Source organism: Globicephala melas, chromosome 7 (assembly GCF_963455315.2).
Source record: "Globicephala melas chromosome 7, mGloMel1.2, whole genome shotgun sequence".
NCBI classification, from domain to species: Eukaryota; Metazoa; Chordata; class Mammalia; order Artiodactyla; family Delphinidae; genus Globicephala; species Globicephala melas.
The window spans coordinates 23,891,882-23,918,399 of record NC_083320.1 but is presented as its reverse complement, the minus strand read 5'-3'; the positions used below and the strand labels follow the sequence as shown (position 1 = coordinate 23,918,399).

Sequence of the window (26,518 nt, the reverse complement as noted above, 5' to 3'; positions counted from 1 at the left end):
TTATAATCATTTCTGTACATCTCATTCCTTCTATTGTTTTATGCATTCCTTGATAAAACTCTTCTTACACTTTACACTTTAATCCCTTGAGTTTAACTTTAAAGTTTGCTTTTTTGCTGTACACTCTCCCTAGATGATCTCATCCACTCTGTGATTTCATATTACCATATATATGTATGTGTCTATATATAGTATACATACCATATATTTTATATGTCATATTGTGTGAAATACCAGTATGACATCCAAGTGAAGTTTACATGAACTGAAGCTCAGATCTCTCTCCTGATATTAACCTAGTATCTTCGATTTCCTACTAGACATCTCCATTTGGATGTCACACTGGTATTTCACACTCAACATGTTCAATATGTTCCTCCTCTTTCTACCCCTCAAATCTGTTTCTCCCCACTGTGATTTTGACATCAAAAAATGGCACCACTGTGTCCTTACTTTTCTGACTCAGAAACTAGGGTATCATCCTCAATTTATCCTTCTTCTTCGCCACCTACATACAACCAATCACCAGTCCAGCACCTCTACCTTTTAAGTATCTTTGGAGTCTAAGCACATCTGTCCATTTCCAGACCACTCCCATAGCATCAGCCACCATGATCTTTTTCTAGGATTTACTGTAGCAACTTCTACTTCCTGTCTGGCATCCCTCCAACCTAGTCTCATACTGAAGCCCAAGCAATTTTGCAAATCTAACCATGTTACTTCCCAATAGAATCTTCATTGGTTCTTGTTTCCCTTGGTATAGATTCAAATTCCTTGAATTAAAAAAACAAAGCCCTAATATCTGACTCTACTTACTCACCTCTCCAGTTTTATCTCTTGCTATGTTTCTGTTCTCATCATACACTCCAGCCATATTGAGCATGCAATTTCCTGAAGGTAACCATTCATATTTATTCTCTTTCTGTCATCTCTTTCTGATTCTCCTTTGTCCTATTCCTCTTGTCCATCTGTCTGTTTTCTCTCTACCCTCCTCTCCAGGAGTTTGTAGATGTCTTCCCTCTGCATAGAACACACTTTCCATCTTCCTCTCTCAGTTTTCCACATTCATCAAATTTACTTCGATTTATCCTTCTGGACTCAGCTTAGATGTCACTTCTACCAGGATGTTTTTTCTTGCTCCAGTGCTAAATTAGGTTCCCCTTCTATTTATCTTCACAGCATTTTACTTTTACATTTATAGTAATGACTATCATGTTTTATTCCTAATTATTTGTTTTCTTCCTCAGTGTAAGATAATTTCTTTGAGTATACAGACTTTGTCATATTCAATATTATATCCTAAGCACCCAATCTGACATACTGGAAGTACTGAATAAAAGAATGAACTCCCTGTAGTACTTAGCAAAGTGGCTTGCCTGCAGTAGACATTCTAATCCCTTAAATTTTAGATGATTTTACTAGTGAATACTGTAACAGGAACCAAACATGCACAAAAAGAGGAGATGGTATAGAAAGGAAAGGGACAGAGCTTACGGTCTCCTCAAACTTTCAAAGTAGACTCAAAGTTAATTTTGGAAACAAAATCATCTGCACATTCTATCCTCTTAAAGCCTCATCCTACAGGCTAATTCTGTAGACATTTGCTTAAACTTCAAGGACTTAAAGTGACCTTGTCAAGAATCCCAGAATAAATAATGTTCACTGGGCCAGAATCCTAGAATGAAAGTGTGAATATGTTGCTTCATACTTGTTTTTTGTTCTTCTAGAGCTATTTACCAAGTAATTTCTTCAAGGTTCTCAAAAGAAAAAAAAACCTTTACATCTTCAAATAATTTACTCCCTTCACCTTGACAGAATCAGGTTTAAATCTAGATTTTAAAATGTGTACATGCTTTCATAACTGTATCTCCTAAATATTCTATGTTTAATATTAATAAAATGATCAAGGACTTAGACCCATATGTAGCCTAACTTTATACTTAGAGTAAAATATCAAAAGGCCTTGCTGTGTCATGAATTAGGTGTTACTCCATATAAATCAGGCCTGGGCTTCCCTGGTGGAGCAGTGGTTGAGAGCCCGCCTGCTGCTGCAGGGGACACGGGTTCGTGCCCTGGTCCGGGAAGATCCCACATGCCGCGGAGCGGCTGGCCGCTGAGCCTGCGCGTCCGGAGCCTGTGCTCCGCAACGGGAGGTGCCGCGACAGTGAGAGGCCCGCGTACCACACACACACACACACACACACACACACACACACACACACACACACACACACACACACACACACACACACACACACACACACACACACACACACACACACACACACACACACACACACACACACACACACACACACACAAATCAGGCCTGTTTTGTACATAGTGATAAATGCAGTGGGGTAGGTCATTCACTCTTACTGTCATTCAGATGGCCAATGATATTGCTGTCCTTGTTTCTCCAAATTAGTTTTATTATGGAGTTCTGCCATAATAGCTGGACAAATGGGATGAATTTAGATCTCACAGACCAAAACAAATTTAGAAGCTAAAGCTCTTTTCCTTTTCCAGACTATTGCATTTGTAATTTACACAGGTTCAAAATAGTGAAAATAAGTCTTACTTAAAAATGAGAAAAGTAGAAAAAGTCTTTGCTTCTGAGAAATACAAGGGTTATTTATAACTCAGCCTCCAGAGAACTAAAGAACAAACAGCAGATAAATGGAACCCAGAAAGTTTACAAACTTAAAATGTAACAAGTGAACAAATTATACTAGTTGTACCTTAACCCTCTGCTGGTGTATTATAGGTGACACTGACTGTCCCAAAGCAGCAGCTGAGAGATCACCAATCCTGATGCTTGAATATGCTAGGTTACCATGGAACACTAGCATTACCCAAAGCTACTTATAAACCCCTATGTGGTGACTAATAATTGTAGTTGGGTTATACACACATGGGAAATGCGGCTGGCAAGGCATACGGACATTAATATGAGCCACATGATCACAGAAAAGGAAACACGTGCCCTCCATTTATCTTGGTCATTTGGGGAGGCTTTCTTTAAACTGGGATAATTGTGCCATGTTTTCTGAGTCACATACAGGAGTATAATATAACTGATCCAAGCATATCTAACATACTTCATCTTAAAAAAAAAACTACATCATTAAGATAATCTATATTGATAGAATGATATGTTAGCAAATTTTTACATGGCCTCAAAGTCACCACACAATATCAAGCTCTTCAGAGTTAAGTTTTCTATAGGTTAGAAACTATGCCCAGGATAAATTACTCTAAGAAGAGTTCAAAATATAGCACAAAGGAGAATGTTATTAACGCTGAAAAAGGTCATATTGAATATGGTGGCAGGTATCTCAAGAGGATGTTTAATAATTTTTAAAAAGCCCAAGCCACATTTTTATAATTAAGGCAGAGAGTGTTTTTCAGCATACTCTAGTTTAAATAGATAATATCGGTGTCTATTTTAGAGTTTCAATTTTAAAAAAGTGTAAGAGAGATAATAACATAGTGCTAATTCAAAAGAATTAGACAACAACTCATTTCATATCTCAAAGACCCAAGAAAGCTATTTAAATTCTTCTTGGCAAATAAAGTGCTGTTGTCCCTTTACCTGTGCCTGAAGCAGAGTTTTTCCCATGCTCATTATGTGATCAAGTGATCACATTCTTAGCTATAATCAGACTTGTCAAAACATTAAAGAAGAAAGCAGAAGACTCTGGGTTTATACTTGTAACTTGGAAAATATATTAGTGTAATACATTGGTATAGCCAAACTCTACTATTTGTTAGGATGACTACAAAGTAATTTGGCTAAGAGTTTGGAAAAACATGAGTCATTTGCTGTCCCAGTTTTTTTTTTTTCCCTTGAGTGTTATCAAATGATAGTAATATATATACATGTCACAATCTGATGCAAATAAATAAAACAAGAAGGGAGGTGGGGTGAGGTGGGGAGACAAAGGATAGAGTGTTTGAAGGCCAAAATATCAGGTTACTTACTTATATTGTAGAAGACAAGGGAACATGGTGGTAGGCGTAACTACAGCAACCATTCCTGAAGACTGGGGAACTTGTCAGGTCAAAGCCAAGAAATTCCAGATGGTTGTACATGTCTCAATCCTGAGGGTACACGATATCAGGTCGGATTTTATCATAAATATATCACTCACTTCATAATGGCTAGAGTTGGAACTGGAGTGAATCTTGGAAACTCCCTTAGGCTACAGAATTAACAAAGTGGTAAATTAGTAGATAGGTTTTAGCACCTAACAAGAATAAGCACAATATCTAGGCCACTTACAGAATTTGGAAGATACCATAAAGTGACAACTTATCATTGCAAACACTTGGATATCATGGCCAGTGCTTCCACTACAAATATCTTCATATTACTCATGACAAGTTAGCTCAAGAGTTTTAAATAGAAAGGAGTTGGAAAACAAGCGTAAATATTGGAAATTATATTCTGCAGTAAGGAAAGAAAAGGAGTATGAGGATATGGATAGACTGATATGGATAGGCAAAGAATGCCATTAATTATGGAGGAAACTTGGTAAACAAAAGCCCACACTTATTTAAATCAAGCATGAAGGCAGTTTTCAGAAGACCATGTTTAGGATAATTTATCCATCTTTAAAATTTCTACAGAAAAGTGTTAATTCCAGATTATTTTTGCCCTGCTACTTAATGCTGTTTCTTAGCCTTTCTGACTGTGTCAATGAGTTTATCTGGAACCATTCTGTTTAAAAATCACAATAAGCAAAACACTACTTATAAGGTATGACTGTTGAAACATTATTTTTTGTTATCACTACCTTATAATATTTGCTGTCTTTGTCCATTTGGGCTGATATAACAAAAGACCACACACTGAGTAGCTTATAGACAACAGAAATTTATTTCTCACAATTCCGGAGGCTGAAAGTCCAAGATCAAGGCACCAGTATGTTCGCATTCTGGTGAAGGTCCTCTTCCCGATTCATAGCTGGTGGCTTCTTGCTGTGTCCTCACATAGTGGAAGGCACTAGGGAGCTCTGTGAGGTCTCTTTTTTAAGGGAATTAATCCCATTCATGAGGGCTCCACTCTCATGACCTGATCACCTCCCAGAGACACCTCCTCCTAAGACCATCGAATTAACATTGCGATTTCACCATGTGAATTTTGGGTGGACACAAACATTCAGACTATAAATCTGTTATTCCCCTTTATTAGTGGGGCTTATCAATCAAATGCTGAATACACTTCTTTTGAAATGAAACACTGGACTAAGTATATATAGAATTAAGAGTCTAGTTTTAGCTTTTTCACTTATTGGGGGTGTTTATGAACAAAATCACAACAACCTGAACCTGTTATTAATAAAGTATCAGGTAGCCTACAATTTCCATGAGAACTTTGAGAGTAAATTAGATAAATCCAGTTAACAGCTGTGCTAATTTGTAAAGTCCTTGTAAAAAAGCATACTTAAAACTCATATTCTGGTTGCACTAAATTACTTATATTAAAAATGGCTGTATTTCAGATTAATCAGAATTGTGACAGGGTGAAGAAGAACAGATAGCAAATGGTGCAACCGGTTATGTTGAGAAGAGAGGGGAAAGAGAAAAGGTTGGTGCGGACACAGATGAGGAGGGCGGTGAGAAAGACGCTGGAAAGAGATGTAGATGAACTACATGACATCATGAGAAAAAACAGGGGAAGAAGGAAAAAAATAGGAAAGAAAATAAGGCCACTTACTCCCTAGACTGGGATATTCCGCTTCCAAGATACACATCCACTTTTATTGCTCTAATAGCCAAATGCCCTAGGTCTCCCCATCCCTACTTCTGAATGGGGAATGTTAGAAACTCCCCCATCATTTGCAAAAGTTGTGTGGGCCATAGTCTCTCAAGCTTTTATATCCACCAAACCAGAACCAATACGTGGGCCCAGCGCTTTGAGATAATAGGGACTTTATTCCCATTCCCTCTTAAATTCTCCTACTTCCCTATCAAGGGATTTCACAAAACCCTCCCAGTGGAGACAGCTGATTCTGATCCCAATCTCCATCAGCTGAGGTAAAATGACAATACTGCATGACTCTTGCCTCTTTAGGCATAGGCTTACCTAAGGCCCAGTAGTGCCCCACACATACACCCTTACCTTCATTTTTACCTTTGGTTTTTCCTGTGCATTTAAAAATCTTGCTTCTTTGCATATGTTCCAATGGGTCAGATGATCAGGTTCATGTAGCTCTTTTAAGGGCTTCTAGAACAACTCAACACTATATGTGCCTGACAACTCAACACTATATGTGCAGCAACTGTTTTTACTGTTTTTTTTTTTAATCTTTATTGGAGTATAATTGCTTTACAATGTTGTGTTAGTTTCTGCTATATAACAGAGTGAATCAGTTATACATATACATATATCCCCATATCCCCTCCTTCTTGCATCTCCCGCCCACCCTCCCTATCTCACTCCTCTAGGTGGTCACAAAGCACGGAGCTGATCTCCCTGTGCTACGTAGCTGCTTCCCACTAGCTATTTTACATTTGGTAGTGTATATACCAAATGTAATGTCAATGCTCTCTCACTTTGTCCCAGCTTACCCTTCCCCCTCCTTGTGTTTTGAGAGATTTGTCCTGTGCCTGACAAAACTTCAAGTTAGAAGTAGTTGGTCTGATCTAAGACATGTTTTGGGATTGTAGAGCAGCAGTAAGGACAAAAAGAAAAAAGCTAACATTTCTTTTTCTCAGATTGAGCATCTGTTTATTTTCTGGGATCTCCCTTTATTTTCCCCATTTTTATATGGAATTATGGGTACTTTATACTCTTTATCAATTCCTCCCCTCTGCCTGTTAGGCTAGTTTATGGAAGCACCCCCCTCAAGTTTTGTGCCAAACCAGAGAAGAGCAGCAAGATTCAGTTTTACCAGTTGTTATCCTTGTTGGTATCTCTAGCGAGAAGTTAAAAAAAAAAAAAAAATCACATCGGGAACTGTTAGTAGGGCTATTAACGAAACATGAGGTTTTGTTGAATGTTTAATGGGTCCATCTTAGTACTCCCTAATAGCAAGAGGCAGAGTGGCAGAGCTGCTAAAATGCTAAAAATGAACTTCCTTCGCCAGGTGGCTCACACCCCAGGGAACCCTTGGGCTTGAGCATGTTGATAAAGTCTTACAGGCATATCAAGATTTCAATTATTTATCATTTCTCTGACTCTACTGTAATAGAGAAATCAAGAACGTATGGCAGGCTTAAAAAATCTTTTTCATTTTGCTTCTGTCGATACTATAAGTCAGGAGAATTTGATATTTCTTGCTGATCTTGAAGGGATCCTTCATAAACTTAACACTTTTAAACCTTGCTACTTCATTTGTTTGCACTTTTCCCCCACAAGGTAGGTTAGTATTTTGGATTAAAGGCTGGTCAATGAAGTAACATTTCATTTGAATATGTGGCATTTTTCATTCTCTGTGGCATGTGGAAGTGAAATTATTGGGGAATGTGATAAATATTCATAAAATTCTAATACTTATGGATGAAGGAAAATTCTAACAGCCATCTCAAATGTGATGGTGGACTTTAACTTGGCATGGGGGGTAAAAGATAGCTAAAGCTCAATAAAATGAGTTTATAATCATATGTGTTCTTTTACGTTTCCAGTTATGGAGACATTTGTAACAACAAACCTTATGTTAAAACAAACCATATTTGTAAAATTTGAGGAGATTACGACTCACGTGGTGGTGGTATAACCTGAAGTGGTAGTATAACAGAAAACCCATTTTTGCCTATGTGATTGAACAATCTCTATGACTTAATCTAATCTTGGTCTGATTCCTAAGAAATGCTGGTTTCTAATATGGTGATTGACCATTACTTGGACGGCTTGGGTAATTTACTCTGTACTCTGGAGCAAGTCCCAACTTTCTTCCCTCATGTCTTACTTTTTTCTTCTATAAATAGGGGATAGGCTCTGACATACATACCTTTAAGATTCGTTTTAAGGGTAAAATAAGATATATATGAAAACTGCCTGAAGAGAAAAGAGAGGTCATCCTTAACAAAACATAGGTTACTTTGTTCTCTGCTTTGGTGGACTACATAGTAATGATGGAGGTTTCTGACCTCACATGTACCCAAATCTCTGGGTCAGAAAGCAAGACATGTATACACAATGGCAATGATAACTTAAGCCTGATATGATTCAATAGTTCAGTTTTCTGTATTTGAAAGATGTGTTTGTGTACAGAATTTTCGCCAGAAAGTTTTTATAGCAAACTTTTTATGTCAGAAGTTTATTTTATTGGTAAAATATTAAATAATATACAGAATTAAAAACTGCACTTACACTTCTGAGAAGAAATAAATCTTGGACAAATTATATGCTTGTTCCTGAGATTCCCTAAATTTATTCCAGTAGCTGTGCACTCAGACAGTACAAACCTTTATAATATAATCCTTTTCACAAAGTATTACAAAGTTTCTGCAGCTTCTTTAGTTGTACATACATACAGACACACACTCACACATGCATATACAACACTCATACACGTATACACAATACCCACATACATGCACAGAACATGTATGTGTGTGCATTAAAAACAAAGAAAATACAAGTCCCACATTTTAGTCTGCAGTGACAAAACTGTTAGTGGAGGTCTCCAAACTGGTATATAGCAGAGTGACTTGTCACACAGCTGCAAAGACTGTTTCAGTATTTCCGTAGTAAACCTCATTTTCTGAGGTATGGTATTCGAGCCTTAAAAAAACTACATTACACTGAGCAAACCTGACACACAAGGTCTGGAATTTTAATTTTACATATATATTTATATATATATATATATATATCTTTTTTAAACAATAGTTTTTATTTTCCCAAATTATTAGTTTGAAAAAAAATGAGGTTTACTGGTTTGACCTATTTTTTTTTCGCTTCTAAAACTTAAAATATCCTAGAAACTGTCAAGCAATTAGTTTTTAAAGTAGTCTAATTACCTTTGGTATTGTTAAAGAAAAAAAATCTAAAATGGCCAAGACATATACTGTACAAATGCAGTAACTGCCTTTAAAAGAAATGCCAAAGAAATGTTATCTTTTAAACGAAATATGTATTTACATTACAGCAGTTTTACTACAGGGACACAGGTATGTATAAAAAAAAGAAAATCAGAATACTACATATAAATATGTATGATATGAAAAATACCTCTTACTTAAGTTTGTATGAAAACAGGAGTGCTCCAAATATTTCTTAAAATTTTTCTCCAATAGGTGATAGGTAAGTGTTTAAAATTGAGCTAAGTGCTTTACTTTTATTTTAAAGTTCATTTCCAAAAGGAGAATAGAGAAATAAAAAAATACTAGGTTCTTAATTTAAAACACTGGGTAAGGGTCTAAGAAAAAAATTCAGTCTCTAAGAATTTCAACTTTAGGACACATTTCTCAGGCAAAAGATTACTAATTGCAAAGAAAATTTAGCCTAAATAGAGATACCATGAGATTAGACCAGTAGTTTCCACGTTCTCTAATCTTTTGACTGTGGAGTGTTTTTCTTTTTGCTTGTTGTGTCCTTTAACTAACATACCATAATTTTCAAGGGTTTCTTTTTGTCTTTAACTAAAGAAAGAAGGAGAAAAATAACCATAGGTTTTAAGACTTCAAGAAAAGTATTGCACTTGTACAGAAAGAAAAGAAAACATCTTTTAAACTACATAGCAGAAGCAATCATTCTGGGATTGCAAATAACACATGGTCTAAAAGGTCAACTATTAAGAGCAAAGGTGGAGCCTGGAGAGCCCACTCCAAACCTGGAATATTATTATAGTAATGTTAAAGCATTTTCTCCCAACTGGGAGATAGTTAAGACTTTTTGCTTCAGATTTTTAACATCTTTCTAAATTCTTGCAAAAAAATTGTTTAATCTCTCATAATACACATTTTAGGAAGAAAAGCGAATCAGAACACAAAATCCAGCAAAAAAGGAAGGCAAACATATCATGTTATTATGATTACATAATCTCTGAAGTCATATTTTAGATACCCAATATTTGAAAGTGAAAGTAACACAAGGGTTATATACCTTACTAGTTTTAATCCAACTACCTTTTTAAAAAAATTATAAAACTACACTTGAGTATAAAAAATATGTCAGCAGATTATACAGCCAACAAAAATCATACACAAAAAATTAAGACTTAAGAGACCTGTGAATTGGAAATAAGAGTTGACCTAATCCTCAAACTAGTAGGGGGAGAGAGAGGCAGAGATGTCCAGAGACAATGATGGAGGGAACGTGGACAGAGAAAAGAAAAGAGGTGGGGAGAGTAGACAAAATTTAAGAGATCACAAAGAACTTCACTACATAGAAGGGGAAGTGATTTATGTTAAAATCTGAGCGTGCTTGACTGTCAAAATGTTTTATCACAGTTTCAGAAATTGAACTACTTAAAAAAAAACAAACACAGAAGAATAAAACAACAAAAAACAAAACCCAGAGTCTTTCCCTTGTTACAGTGTATTCATTAAAAAAAAAAAAAAATCCATTTCCAGTAAATTAAGTAGAATCCTGATAAGTGCATAGTTGGGGATTCAGTGACCTCCACCCGTTCAAGAAGCTTTCCTTACTGTGTGTCACTTGAGGTAATTTGAAGGGCCCGATTAACTGCAAACTGGCTTATCTGTACCTATATGAAGTTTTATGCTGTACTTTATGTGGCTTAGCAGAGGGCCTCTAAATTTTATACTTTATTCACAATAAAAAGGACATCTTAGAAAACTAGTCATTCATGTACCACTCTCTGTATGGGATAAAGGTTAATTCACAACAAATTTATACAGAAAATATACAAATGCCATGTTACGGGAGAAAAACCCCATAAACAGAATTAGGAACTTATTTCTAAGAGTGTGTGTGAAAAATATCCACAAACTTACAGTACAGCAAGAGAAAACTGAAAGGCTAAAAATACAATGTTACATAAAAACCTTATGGAAATTCCAAAATTTTAGGTTTCTGCAATAAATGTAAAAATATTCAAGATGTCATTATTTGGCCTAGCAATACACTATGATAAAAAGAAACACTAGATTATCACAGCTTCTTGGTCATATGACATTTGCTTTGAATAACAAGCAGCTCATTTTTAAAAAAACTGTCATATTTTAACACATCCATTGCAAGTAATACACAACCATGGTAGGAAACCATTTGAGATTATGCTTTGGAGAACAGCAATGTGATATGACTGTTCAGTTTTGTTTTGTTCAAGGAGAATTAATTACCTGCTTCTCTACATCATTCCACAAAACATTAACAGGTTAGAAGACAGAAGTTCTAAGACTAGCAGAACACTAGTCTACAGGTGAAATTCCAAAACAATACTACATTTTATTGACCAAAAACTCCACTAATAAAGCCTTGTATGATATTAGAACTTATTCTTCCTTAAAAACAAAACAAAAACACATACCACAATGCAATTCACAGCTACAATTTCCCTCTACCTCATATTTTACCTGCATAATCTTGTAATGGTATTCAGAAATATTATCAAACTAAAAAGATATTAACATCTGGTTTCAAAGTTTCCTTTTACTTTAAGCAGATAAGCTGAAAGTCTCTGTATTGGAAATTCCTCTAACAGTTTTGACCTAGGAACGCAAAGAAGAATTATATAGTAATCAATTTTAAGTGATTTTTAAAAATACATAATAAAAGTGTGGTAGAGCTACAACGGCTAACCAACACTCTCTCAATGCATTTTAAAAAGGCACCAATATAAATAAATTTTATAAGTATTTAATACATTAAATTCAGGATCTTAAGACCAGTTACTGTATATTTTAATTATTTTGCAGAAACTGGAGGTTTAAAAACATTTCTAAGATAACTTTCATATATACAGACTTTAATTTCACCCCCCCATTCTTCTTTACTTTTGCATTTGGGGAATTTTCTGTTTTAGAATAATTTTCACACAGATAGTACTTACTAAAATATATATAAAATATAACTAAAGATGACCACAAATGTAACTTATCCCTTTTTGTAAAATGAACAGTTCAAAGTTAAAAAATAATGTATCCAGTACCTCCTATAATCTAAGTTCTGTCTTGAAACCAGGAGCATATAGTTTTTTATTTGTATTTTTGCAGCCTTTTCTGTTCTTTTTCCACCATAAGGAATCACTTTAAAGATAACATTTGGGAAGGAAGTAAAACATCATTTTCATCTAAATGCCTTCACTGATGTAAGTTTTGTCAAACATTTATAAAATATCATAAAACTTCATGGTTCTGTGAGGTCTACAACTCAGACACAAAAACCATAAATCAAAACAATACCAAGCTCACTAAAACATTCTTGTCTTTCTCCATTTGTCAACAAGTAAAAGTTGAAAATTTTTCTGTATCTTCCTATTCAAAAGTAATTTGTGTTTCTTTCACTTTGGAGGTTATATCAAATCAACTTAAAGCCTTTTTTTTTTTGATTTGATTTGTTTTGATTTGTTCTGTAAGTACACAGTAAAGCCTCACGGTTTGAGTCGAATAGTTGCAACTAGTCCTAAAGACACACTAGTAACTTTAATATTTCTCAGTACAATCTGGTAAAGTAAACCTACTAAGTTGCTCAGGTATTAACTATAATTTTAACTCTCTATAGGCTCTTGCAACACATCTGATCACTGTGCTTTTTTTCATGAATTTTCTTTAAAAGAATGTGTGTGTATGTGCACTATGATGCATGTATATAGCTGCTTGTATGTATGTAGGAGAGACAATCCCTACTTTTAGCCAAATCTGTATCCTAGTCTCTCGTTCTCCCATTTTGTCCCTCCAGAAAATTCTCAATGGCATGTTTCAACAACTCAAAATCTCTTCCAGTTTGCTTACTGGTCACTTTCACTATTTTAACAAGCCAGATTAGAATGGCTTTTTAAAAGTGACTGACCACTATCAGAGAGAGGTAACACCTTTCTCTAACAGGAGCTGGAGATAAAATTCTGGGCGAAATTAGGGCAAAGCAATGTGATGAATTTTTGCCAAACTGGAAAATACAGAAGCTAACCTATTTTCACGCCCCTCAAATGATCTGTAACGTGAAATCTCACCTAAATAAACTGGGCATATAACTGTTATGTAAAACTTGATTTATTTGGTGTCTGACTCTCATATCTATTTTTAGGTGCTACCACCTTGCATATTTCCTTTCATGAAGAAGCATGCAAATATAGCCATCCAGGGTTTCCCAGAAGCACTGTGTCCACAAAAATTCTGTCTAACCTACACATTCGAATTGATCTTGTCCTTATTTGTCCCTGCCATACCCTGAGCCATCTTTACCTCTTTTTGTTCCTTATATAAAGCTAAGAAAGTACAAGTACACACGTGTAGCAAATACACTCTCAAAAGTATTAAGTCCCTTCAATAAAAAAGATTCTCAGAAAGATGAAATCAGAAAAGGAGAGTGCATTAGTACTGTCCTCATGGGGGTACTATGGAACTCTGTAGGTCCACCTAAATTCAGTTTCATCCCAGGGCAGGTAGGTACATGATTGTTCATACACTGAAAATAAAAAATAGTAACCAGGAAAAAAATTCATAGATGATGCCAGCAGAAACTCACACATAACCAAAGTTATGAACATACTGACTGCCATCCAAATATTTCCTTGAATTGTAGTAAAACACAAAATCACTAGCCTTAAATTATTTCCCTTCCTCTAAAAGGAAAAAAAAATTAAATTCCAATTATTTATGAGGGGTTGGGCAGGTGGGTGAGGAAGTCTCAAAGACATGCTTCACCTTTGAACACACTGTATGTTCACGATGCAGTAAAATGTACCAAAGCATGCAGGAAAAGTGACAGTGGACGTTCTCTTTAAAACAGGTTGCATTTCTGTTTTGGTGCCTTCTCTCAGAGTTAAAGGAACAATTTGGACATTTCTCCAGAAATAATTACCACAGAGGGCTAGTAAAAGAGAGTTGCGTTGTAACCATTTTTGCCTAGCTCTAGCTGTGTCAGTGCTTAGAAGGTGCTTACATAAGCAGATGGTAAACTAGAAAACGAGTGAAGAACAGTACTGGGGCCAGATCTGCCTATCTGTCCACAGTTCTCTAGTCTTGCTAATTCTCACATCATTCTTGCATCATTAAGAAACACAGTTTCAGCATCCCATGTAATGACTTTTTTTTTTTTTTTACAGCGGTTATCAGCTTAATGTAATTTTAGTATTCAGAAATGGTTATCAGATAATCCAGTCATGGTCAGGCCTGTCCTCCGTAAACACAAACAGTAAGTTCCCCCTCCAAGGGTGTCCCCCAAGATGAATTTAATCAGTTTCATTCAGTTCCTCCCCTCTAGTGCTGTTAGACTGCAAAGAAAAAGCAGAGGAGCACCCATATAAAAGAAATTAAAATCTGTACATGAAATATGGCAACGTATGTATGAATTGAAAGAAGAAAAATTCTGTAGTAAGGGATTGAGATTCATTTCTGACAAGAACTTATAAATAGTTGCATGTTTTTGAGACAGAAAAATGTGGACGTGGAGACTTAAGCTTGGAGGTTCAGTCACATTCTGGACTCCAAGAAAGGTAAAAATAAGTTTTGCTTTTCTGTCTTATCTATAGTTAATGTACCGGTTACAAAGACGTTCCCTTTTCCTTGTACCAAAAAGTGGTAAATATTATTATTGAAGAAATACTAGAATAAATAGCCCTAGTTCCGTAATCTTATGGGGTTCAAGTTACCACATTCAGGTCAAATTAGCAATTGCTCTGAGGAGATTTTGAAAGAAATAGCCTATGGCAAGATTTTTATAGACCTTCCACTAGAAGAGTAAAAGACGAACAGACTATGGACAAAACACTGGGTGGTCACAGCTTGAGAAAAACCAGTGAAAAGAGAAATACCAGAAAAGGGATTTCTGAGTGGATATTTTTCCCCCCTACTGTTAGTCTAATTATATTTTTCTGCTGACTGGTTAACACTGATTAAATGCTGATAAAGTGACAATCGTAAGCATACTTTTAGAAACAGATACATATACTATGCTGCCATCACATTACAACTTTAAAAGAAAACTTCCCAAGCAAATTTAAGAAAAGCAGAGGTCCCTTCTGGAAACTACTGACTGCCTCTTAGCCGCTCTTAGACCATGTTATTCTGAAAACTAGATAAAAATACTATTCATTAAAGGTGTTAAAAGTAAGGCTGCCAGGGTGTCTATAAAATGCCAGTCATCAAAACTATGGAAAAACAGTGCTTAAGTTTAGAAAAATAAGATCCTAGGACCTCACATGTATTTGTAGCTGTCCTTAACTACCTGTAGTTTAAAAATTTTGCTATATGGTACAGTGTACAACATACCGTATTATAAATTCCATAGGGGAAGTAAACATAGAACCCACAACAACAACTCATCCAAGGAGTTATCACTGAAAATAATGTGTTTGTGTTCCATGATCTCTAGAGGGAAGAAAAAAAGTTTACATTTTGAAACAAATTCTTCTTTGAACAGTAAAATTACTTATCCCATTTTAAACTGTGAAAGTCCTACCCAGAAAACGCTAATCTTTCCTGCCTTCAATCATAATCCTGAACATCAGTGGCAAATTAGAATCCTTAGGTGTGAATCTTTACGAATCAAGTGATTATTTTTTTCTCAAAGCATGATATACCTTAACATCTATGCATGGCAGAAATGAACTGCTCTGTAATTCCCACAAAATAAACAAGCCAAGTTGTCAAGAAACAATATCCCATCCCTCCTCTCTTCTGTTTCTTCCTTCCTTATTGTAATTAGGCAGAGCAAATGACACTGCGTCCACAAAATAAGAATTAATGACAGTAATAATATTAAAAAAAAAAAAAGGTATGTCAACATCTGAAGAAGGTGGGATTGTAAGTGCAGTATTTCTTCATGTGCAGTTCATTACTTCATAGGGGTCCCCTTTGGAATGAAAAGGCCTAGTGGAATGTGTGCTCCCCTCGAACAATGTGTGATGAAAACTCATAACGGTCCTGGCTTCTGTAGCCACAGATGTTGCATTCCAGTGGGTCCCGGTAGCCATGGCAACCCATGTGAATGGTGTACATGACATGGTCTAGGAAAAGGACTCGACAGTGCTCACACTTGAAGGCCCTAATCTGTTCTCCTTCTCCATTAAAGACCTTGTAGATGTCCTTCAGCGAGCCCTTAGGAGCCTTGGTGGTATCCAAAGCCTTGACATCCTCCTTCATGTAAGCTGGGCTTTGTTTCCTCTTGGGATTTAAGGCTGGGTTTCCTTGGTAGGACTGGTGGTCATCATGGCTGCTTTCTGAGTCAGTAGAATCTAGGCAGCTATTGCTGGGAGAGGCCTCTCTTTCCTGGGGTCGACTCTTTGGTCTGATGAGAGAGATAGGGCCATCCATGTTGTTTTCATGACTATCGGAGGTTTCCCTGCTAATGGGTCTTTCTATCCTATTTGGATGATAGACCTGAGAATAAGCTGAGCTTATAACTGGGGCCACCTCAGCGATTGTGCTTGGTGGGTGCTGCATCAGAGGGTGAAGGGCCTCAGCTCCAAGGTAGGTGATTGCATTGTTGATGGCTTGGTCCATCATATGAGACTGCATCAGCTCAGCCTCCTTCTCATATGTTAAGTTCATATCAAAGTGAATGTCTGGGTAGCTGAATCGCATGAGCTTTTCCCCTGAAAGACAGAGGGGGAGAAAAGTAAAAAAGAAAAAAAAGAACACAACAAAATAAGTGGTTGGACTAAAAATATAAAAGTACAAAGTTAACTCATCACTTCCATTTTCCATAATATGGTATCTCTTATTCTTTAGATCAAGTATTTAAGCTCTTTAATTCTGCTGAGACTCACAAATACTCTTCACCTACAAAAAGGATTAGTAATAAAAATTTCACAAGCCATTTGCACTTGTTCTAATGCCACCACGAAAATGCATCTAGCCTAAAAGTTATCATTGTGTGTTATCTTATTTTCATTCTCTATTAAAATGTCCACTTGTCTAGAGCTCAGCCACTATAGGAGAAAGAAGAAATACCAGGTGAAAGTAAGTCAGAGATTATACTTGTTTTTGCATACTTTAAACATCAGTGACCAAGCTTCAAAGATCATAAAAGCGAGAGTGATCTGGTTATAACACTTGTTATCTCACAATTGTGTAGGCTTAATTTGGTTGATATAGGTGCTATATTAGAGAAAGATTATAGATCCAATACATGTCATTATGGAAAATTTTAAAATGCCACAATTAAAGTACTGTTAAAAGCTGATATCGTCTGATAAACTGAATGAAATTTAGGGCTATATAAAAATAGAATATTTCCCAAAGCACTTACTTATAAACTTGGAAAATACTATGTTTCATTGTTTTGCTTCTTGAAATGGATAATTATTCATTTTTGCATCAACCCTTTCTTATTTAGACACATGTGCAATGGTGCTGGTATGTATGTATACCCATTGTTAGTTTTCTATACATTTTCTTGACTGAAGGATATTTGTAGTTTTCCCTTTAACATTTACTTCAACTAATTTAATTTTACTTCAGTATTTTACTTCAACATAATATCTAATATTACCTATAAAAGAGTCTGGTGCATGAAATAGTAGTTTAAATTTTTCTCCTTCAAATATTGCCAGCTTTGGACAGAATATTTTATCTTTGAAAACTTCTGCCACTAAAACAGTGGGTTCTCCTACTAATACTTAGTTACTTTGATAGGTAAATCTCACAGATAAATGCTTCTTTAAAATATATGTGAAGTTCTTAGAAACGTTTGGTATGCTGTTGTAGGTGCCTAACATGTGACGCTGATCCATAGAACTGCATTCTGGAAAAATACTTTCATGTGGCTAGTATTATTACAGGTTTGAAGAAATGTCCCCCAAATGAGATGAAGGTAATGGTCAGAGTAATGAAAATGGAAGAAAAAATATGATGAGTAATTATCTTGTAGCATACAATTAAGATATTGCAACGTCAAGAGTTTAAAAGTTAAGCTAGACAAACCTAATCTATATTCTCAAAGAGTGTACAGTTTAGAGGGAGTGACAACAATTTAGGGATCATTTATAATACAGTGTGATATGTGGTATGGGGTCAAATAAGAGGAATACATAACTCATAGTAAAAGAAAACTTCTTGAAGAAAGTGACATCAGAGAGAAGAATGTGATGACAAATATTAGCCAAGTAAAGGAATGGTGGGGGTTGGAGCAGCTGGTAGGAAGGCTCAGAGGCTAGAGGGCATGACACATTCTAGGGATTACTTACACTTTGCATATGGCTGCGAATGGAAATAGATGAGAAAGTTGGCATCAGATAATATAAGGCTCATTCAACAATTAAGGAGTTTGAATTTTATCCTGAGAGCAGTAAGAACTGAAAGGGTTAAACAGGGAAGTGACTTAACTAGATATTTATTTAGCAAGATGGTTTAGGAAGTTCTTGCTGTAGAGGTGTAGAGATCATGGTGGCTTCAACTAGTAGAGTGGCAGTGGAAATGGAGAAAATTCGATGGAATGGAGAGAATTTTAGAAAATGTTGCTAGAACTTGGTGATTATCTAGACACAGAGAATGAGAAAAAGAGGTTAAGTATGGAGCCCAGGTTTCTGGACTGGGGAACTTAATGGATAGCAATGGGATAGAAAAGATGGTGAATTCAGATTGGGGAATACTATGAGTAATAAGTCATGTCTAATAAGTACTGAGATATAGTCTCAAACTCAGGAGAGAGATCTGGGCTTGAGATATAGATATGAGAGTCATCAGTTGATTGAAAGTAACTTCTGAAGCCATGGGAATAGATGATATCACCCAGGCATAGGTAAAGTGTGAAAAAGAGAAGGTCAAAAATAGAACCTGGAAGAACATCAAGATTTTTATGCCTGCCCATAAACTAGGGCAAGTGGGATTTGAGTCCCATGCTTAGAGAGCCCTGGGCCGTGCTGCTCATGGAATAAGGAGCGTACAGGGACAAGGGAATGTGCTTACCTGGAGCTTACACCCTAGACCATACTCTGGGCACCCAGGACCCCAGAATTCCTTCTCCAAATGGCTGGGAGCTTGCACCAAGTGTCGCACAGTCCTCTTCATAGGGTCCATTGTCCTGAGTACCAACTGTGCTGCCGATACGTACACTCTTAGGCTTGAAGAACGGTCAATACACTACTCTTGTGTGCTGTGTTTGGGGTGCGATATGAAAAGAACTTGGATGTGCAGACTAAAGTCTACACATAGGTACATAAGACCCCTTTTTGCTACTGGAAAGAATCAGGAGTGGGTTTAAAAGAAGGGCCTGGCTGCAGGTCAGGGAGTGGTGGCTCGGCTCATGCCTCCAAGGTCTGATGTGGAACTCCACGGAATCTGAGAATTCTATATTTATTTGAACTCAGTCTTCCAGATTAGGAGGTTAGAACACAATAGTTTTTAAGCCTGATTGACAATATTAAAATATTTAGGCATATGAATTGAGGCCTCCATTACTACTGTTGTCCCATTTGCATAACTGTTGGGGTAAATCCATACAAAAGACTGAGAAGGAGTGGTCAGAGAAGCTGGAAGAAATGCAAGAGAGATCAATGTCATAGAAACCAAGGAAAGAGAGTGTTTCCAAAGGAACTAACTATTCAGCAGTGCAAATGCTCTCTAGGTTTAAGATGGTCTAAAAAGGTTCCTCTGGACTTGACACTCTGAAGCTCGTGGACACCTCAGTGAGAATAATTTCAGCAGAGCACAAGGAAGAAAACCAGGTTGTACAGACTGGGGAATGAGTAGAAAGAAAGAACTTATAGAAAGCAAGTATAGGGAACTCTTTCAACAACTACATCCTTGAAGAGAAGGAGAAAGTAGGCAGCTGGAAAGAGACCTGGGTTTGGGGTTAGATTTTTTTTTTAATCATGAGAGTTTATCACATTGAATGCAAAAAGAAAAATGCCAATAGAAGGGAGAGGTTAAAAATATATGTGAGAGGGCTTCCCTGGTGGCGCAGTGGTTGAGAGTCCGCCTGCTGATGCAGGGGACACGGGTTCGTGCCCCGGTCTGGGAAGATCCCACATGCCACGGAGCGGCTGGGCCCGTGAGCCATGGCCACTGGGCCTGCGCATCTGGAGCCTGTGCTCCGCAACGGGAGAGGCCACAACAGTGAGAGGACTGCATACCGCAAAAAAAAAAAAAAAAAAAAAAAAAATATATATATATATATATATATATATATGTAAGAAAGGGGGGAAATAATAGTGTAAGTTATCTGGGGGCTGGGATAGGAGAATTCCAGAGTGCAAGAAGAGGAATTAATCAGAAGGAAGGATGCTTCCTTCATCAATGAAAGAAAGTATTCATGTGAATGCACGTGATCCTACAGGATTAGTGATATTATACTGAAATCATTTCAACTGATTTTATTTCCTATGAATCTAGATGTAATATCACCAAGGAGTGAGATACCATGTTTTGGGAGAGTAGAGAAAGGTCGAAATGCCCGAAGTGGCGAGTAGGAGAGAAAGCTATTCAGGGATGAATTAAAGGAAGGCTGCTATATAGTAGGGATGGGACAACCGGTATTTGAGATCAGTTACTCAAATTTTCTCTAAAATTACTAGCAGCTATGTAGATGTGGAAAAGAGGCTCAATTGGCTCCATTAGAGAGTGGGGTTTTACTAGGAGAAAGGTAGAAGGACAACAAGACAACAGAGTCATAGAATCTAAACTGAATAAGAAAAGAGAGGAGGAAACACATACAGAAAGTTCAAGGATCACTGGCCTGGAGGGCTTGATAAAATCAAAAAACAATATTTAACTGAGGGACATGATAAAAAGAAATTTACAGTAAGTGTGGAATGATGAAATTTCTCACTTCAAAAGACATCATAAAAACAGTTACTATGCAATTGTTTGTTATTCAGTTGACCCTTGAACAACATGGGTTTGAACTGCGCTGGTCCACTTGTAGGAGGACTTTTTCACCAGTAAATACTGTTGAATCCATGGATGCAGAATAGTGGATATGGAGGAACTGTGTATAAGGAGGGCCAACTGTAAATTATATGCAAATTTTCTACTGTATGAGGGTCACTGCCCCTAACCCCTATGTTGTTCAAAGGTCAACTGTGTATTACCACTAGGATAGAATCCAAATAAAGAAAAAATACCATCAAATTCTAATAAAAATCTAATGTCCTTATTTTAGAATCAAAATGTACTTTAAAAAAACTACCCTTTTCTAAGGAATTTAATCAAATCGAGAGTAGCATCTCTAAGTCAAAGGAAACATGGAAATATTACAAAGAGCAGAACTAAGTAAATTCAGAAAATAGAATAGCAATAAATTTCATATTTTTCCAACTATACTAGTCTCTAGTTGAGACATAGACATTTAATGGACAGCCATCAAATTAATTTTAAAAACAGATGAATGATATTTTTAAAAAGTTATTTATAAACAGGAAGAAAGAGACACAGAGAAATAAAAGTAACTTAGGGCCCAAGGCAGATCTGAGTATACTCTCAGAGGCTAGTTTTATACTGACCTAGTATAAACTATGATCCTTGGGGCTACCCTTCAGCATTCCTTTAATGAACTTTGTCAGTTAATCTCTCCAGCTTGTCTTAAACTGATATTTTGGTGATTTGTTAGTTCTTTAATTTTAGATTGAAAAGAAATCTTCTCTAAGTGTTTATTGGAGTAAGACAATTGTATCACCCTTTCCTCCCTGAAATAACCAAAGAAAAGATTTTCTCTCAGTCACTACTCAACCCTCACAAGGTGTTCTATAATGCGTTTTGACACTAGAATGTGAGAATCTGTTTATTTTTATCTTTTCTAATTTTTACTCTATGTAAGTCTATGAGAATATATATTACATATATAGTGATAATTCTTTATATTGAATCTGTTATTCATTCATTTTTTTTAAAAAAACTAGATGCTTCTGTATCCTCAGAGATACTTTACAACTTACACTCAGAGTTGGCATCATTCTGTATACTGTATCAAAGAATATCAGGGCTTGGAAATGAAAAAGGAAAGTCTAACACATCACATTTAATCTTTTCAGTTCAAAACTGTAGGCTACATGAAAACAAAGATCAAAATATGAATTATAGATCCAAATATGAAACATCTTGAATGTAGGCTGCTGCATTATATATTTTAGTGCAGAATTAAAAAAAAAGATTTCTTCATTCTAGATTAAATACTAAAAGCATTAACACTGTGTAAAGAAAACAGCTTAAAAACCTGGCGCTAATGCAAATTTAAAAAGATTACAAAACTGGCTAGTAGGCTACATCATTTCCCTTAAGTATTGTTATTTGTTATTTCACTTTATATAATATTTCATTTTGAGAAAGTAATTGATTACTATCACTCTTTCCTTCATTTCTCTTTCTTAGGCCCATATGCCTAAGGGTGTGTAGTGTGTGTGTGTGTGTGTGTGTGTGTGTGTGTGTGTGTGTGTATAAATGCGGTACACACGGAGTGGCATAATGGAGTAAAGAGATGGGCATTTACTTCATGAACTGAAATACACCAATATATATTTCTAGCACATGGGGACATGCCTTTGCTCATTAAAATCAATTTTTACAGAAATAAAACCCTTTGTAATGCTTACCCACAAACTTTTGTGGAGTGGAGCTTTTACGTTTTCCCATATTCCCTGTGAGCTTCTCTATGACAGCAGGTCTCTCAAAAGGCACCAGAGAAATATTGTTGTCCATAATAGGCTCTTGTTCCTTACAATCTTCCATAGGAGGTACTATATAAAACCATACAAAAAATGTAATCTGATAATTTCTTCAACATTTAAAAAGATACAAAGCTGGACTTGCCATCTCAATATGTGTTATACAAACATAAGCTAGTATGCTTGAATAAAAGTTAAGTAGAAAGAATAACCTCTAGTGTTAAAGTATACTTTTAACACTAGTGTGTGTATACTCACACACACACACACACAGAGGATTTGTTTTTATCCGAGTCTCTCTCAGATCAATGACATAAACTGTTGCCACTATTGGTGGCCAACATGTTCTTCTTGTGTCTCATCTTAGTCCTCTGAAAGTGTTTTTAGCATTGATTAAAATCAATACTACTTTAAGACTGCACTGTTCTCAAGGCTTCTGGAGTTTATTTTTCTAAAACAATTTAAGTAAGTCAATTTGTTTTGGAGGAAACCTTACACAGACACACAGAAGAGCAGTATAATATTTAATCAGTTTTTTTTCACCCATGTATTTTCCTGTAACAGATTTTCTACTTGATGAGCTGAGTGAGCTGTGAGCCCTATTGGCAGTAGCTACATACCTGCACAAAGCAGTCTTCATGAAGGAGATCCAGTTCTAAACATGTCCATGCACAGTAAACGGTGACAGCTTTATGATTGTAATTTATTTTAAAAAGAGCTCTTCAGCAGGACAACATAATCCATTTCTAAACTGGCATATTTGCTTACTAAACTACTGCTCTAATTCATTTGACATAAACTCTCCAGTCTAAGTTGCTGTGGGCTAATATATTAATTCATAGATATTGAAATTACATATTGACATTTATGGTGTAGACACAGAACTTATAAAAGTTGTTTTTGAATAAAAATACTGTCAAAGGACATTTAAGTAAAGATAGAGGAATATCAGAGACAGACCAGATCAGTTGATTAAAACCAATATTCACAGGAAGGACCATAACTTATTATTTCTTGATTACTGTTGCTTTCTCCAATCGTACTTGTGTCAGCACTGTTTGGAAATCTAAAGGTTTCATATCTTAGGATATCTTTACTTGTTCATCATGCACTGTAAAATGATTTATTCTGCTCCTTTCTTTTGTAAAGGGATAGCCCCACTGTGTGAAACACAATGTATTATCCTTTATAAGGGCAGACACTAAGAGTGAGAAAGCAAGAGATGAAAGTTAAGAAAATCCAGTGCACAATTCAGGTGACCTATTTAATAACCAATACAGGTTGCTGATTTTGAAGAAATGAAAAACGGCATCAGAAAATGTTTTTGTAATTCAAGCATGTTTAAAGACATCGATATTCAACCTAAGTTTTGGGTTAACCTAGTATAGCCAGGTGGATGGGCCAGAAAAATTCAATCTTCAATCTCTATTTTAATGGCAAGGGATTCTGTAATTACTGGATGTTAATTTGGGAAAAAATTCCAAGAGGAGACTTAGAAACAAAGAAACACATAAGTCACTTTCTATACAGGTATAATTCATGATATACAACTGCAAAAAGATGTCCCCAGATATTACACACAACATCATGTCCTCTCTTAGCAACAAGTAAAATAAGAAAAAAAAAAACTTAAAAAGAAAAGCAAAGAAAGAATGACCACAGAATTCAAATAAGGGGGGCCAGGAGGATGGAATGGCAGTGGTGATGTGGAGGGGGGCCATGCAATTAGATACAGATTATTGTCAAAATTTTAACTTTTGTTTTAGGTGTTGAATTCACGGGCACTTACTACATTATTAAAAAATAACTATATAACTGAAAAACTGGCCATGAATGGACCAAAGATGAAAATATGTCATGAGCCAAGATCCGAAACGAAAGAAGGAAAGAGAAAAAAGTTTGTTGTTGTCAATCTTGCTAAAAAACAGCAAAACTGGTTAACAGGGTTTGCCCCCAAATTGAATATACTAATTAGTTTTGAAATGAATAGTCTAAAACTTGGCAGTTTTGCTCTAAGTCTCACCTTGAATTTTCATATTTGCACACATTTAACACTCAAAACGAAACCTGGGTGTGGGAACTGTCCCGCACCACCTCCACCTCAATTCAAGTGATTTGTCCCAAGTTCAATGAAGCTCATATGAACTGAAAACAATGACTTTGGCAGAGCTCTGATCTAACTTCTACTTCACAGCCAACAGTCCTTTACATATCAAACATTAGTCTTGTTTCTACCATATCAGCAATAATAATAACAACAACAGACTCACCCTATGTGCTAAGTACTGTTTGAAGGCTTTCCATCTGATAATTTATTTAAGCTTTCAACAACCCACTGAGATAGGTACAATTACCATCTCTTTTATACAGATGGGGAAACAAAGACCCAAAGATGTAATTTTCTCAGCGTGCTTTTTTAAAAATTGAAGCATAGTTGATTTACAATGCGTTTTTTTTTTCAATTTTTTTTTACTGAAGTATTTTCTCAGTGTTTATATCTAGTTAACAGGGAATATACGAGTAGAACCCAGGTGCTGTGACTCCAGAGCCTGGGCTCTTAGCCACTATTTGAGTGTTGACTTTGTATAAACAAGTTTGAAATATTTTTAAGGTCTCCACTGAGAAAAGATCTGACACATTTTATATATTACATAACTAATCTAAATTATTTGCTTTCATGTGTCTGGGTGCAACTCATCAAAGTGCTTCTAGATATACATTGCTTGAAACACAAAACAAGTTGTCTAGTTAACTCAATAATGCATTAATCGCATTGTGAGACATTCAACTAGGCTAAGAAAATACCAATATGCAAACTCCACTTCTTAGAACAAACTTCATAACCAAATATCTTCCTTATTTTTGAAGTTATAACCATGATAAAAATATTTATCCTTGCATTATTTCATTATCTCACCACACTGATTAATCATAAAGATAGAACCATACAAGTGTTCCCAACATAGCTATTTTGCCAAACAATCCACTCAAATTTCAAATTCCAAGAAGACACAGTCTGAGGGACCTAGATTAGGTCACATGTCCACCCCCCACCAGAAGAGGGCAGGGCACCTAGACTGACAGTCCTGCCATGGCTTCAGCCGATTAGAGAGGACAGCTCTCTAAAGGAAAAGAGAAGTCTTGTTAACTGTAGGAGGATGAGGGCATGTATGACATGTATGACAGGCAAACAAAACAGATGTCTTCTATTTTGTCACAAACTTTCTCCATGTTGTAGAACATAAAAGAAGCTTTTACCTAAATTATATTCTTGACAACATTGGGCAGTGCCCACACTTGAAATCACTCTTTCCATTTTCCCATCCTCTGGTCTTACTCAGCTTCATTGCTCTTTTCTTCCCCTTCCTAATGTGTTCTTGGTCTTGTAGATGTCTTACTCTATGCTCTATATAAGGTTGTACCCATATAACCTTATAAAATCTCTTACTTTAGACTACTACCTATATAGTGATGGCTCCCACATCTTTATTGCCTACTGAGACTTCTCTCAAGAGCTCGAGATCTATATATTCAACTTCCTTCTAGATAGTTTCACTTGGCTGTCTCTCACAGGTGCCTAAAAGATAATGTGTTCAAAAACTGAAATCTCTATTTCCCTCCCCAAGCTTTCTCTTCTTTTCCTAATTTCCATCTCAGTGAATGACACTACCATCTACCTGGTCATCCATGCTAGACATGTTGGGCAAATCCTAGATTTCTTCCCTTTCACCCAGTCTTCTACCCCTCCTCCCTATCACCTCTCCTTATATATACGCATAGAGGTACTATGTGTCTTAGATTCTACGTCTATAGTTGCTCTCAAATAACTTCTGCATATT

The 26,518-nt window shown here is 36.1% G+C and overlaps 1 protein-coding gene across 1 annotated transcript in view; it reads right to left on the bottom strand.

The window, feature by feature from the left end:
• Positions 1–15,948: 15,948 nt before the first annotated feature.
• Positions 15,949–26,518, bottom strand: part of IKZF2 (IKAROS family zinc finger 2) — a 169,949-nt gene continuing 159,379 nt past the window's right edge. The window contains exons 8-9 of the mRNA XM_060301457.1: positions 22,608–22,751; positions 15,949–16,673 (exon numbers count right to left, since the gene is read on the bottom strand). Of these exons, the coding sequence (XP_060157440.1) occupies positions 15,949–16,673; positions 22,608–22,751 (869 nt within the window). The remainder of the gene's footprint in view (positions 16,674–22,607; positions 22,752–26,518) is intronic.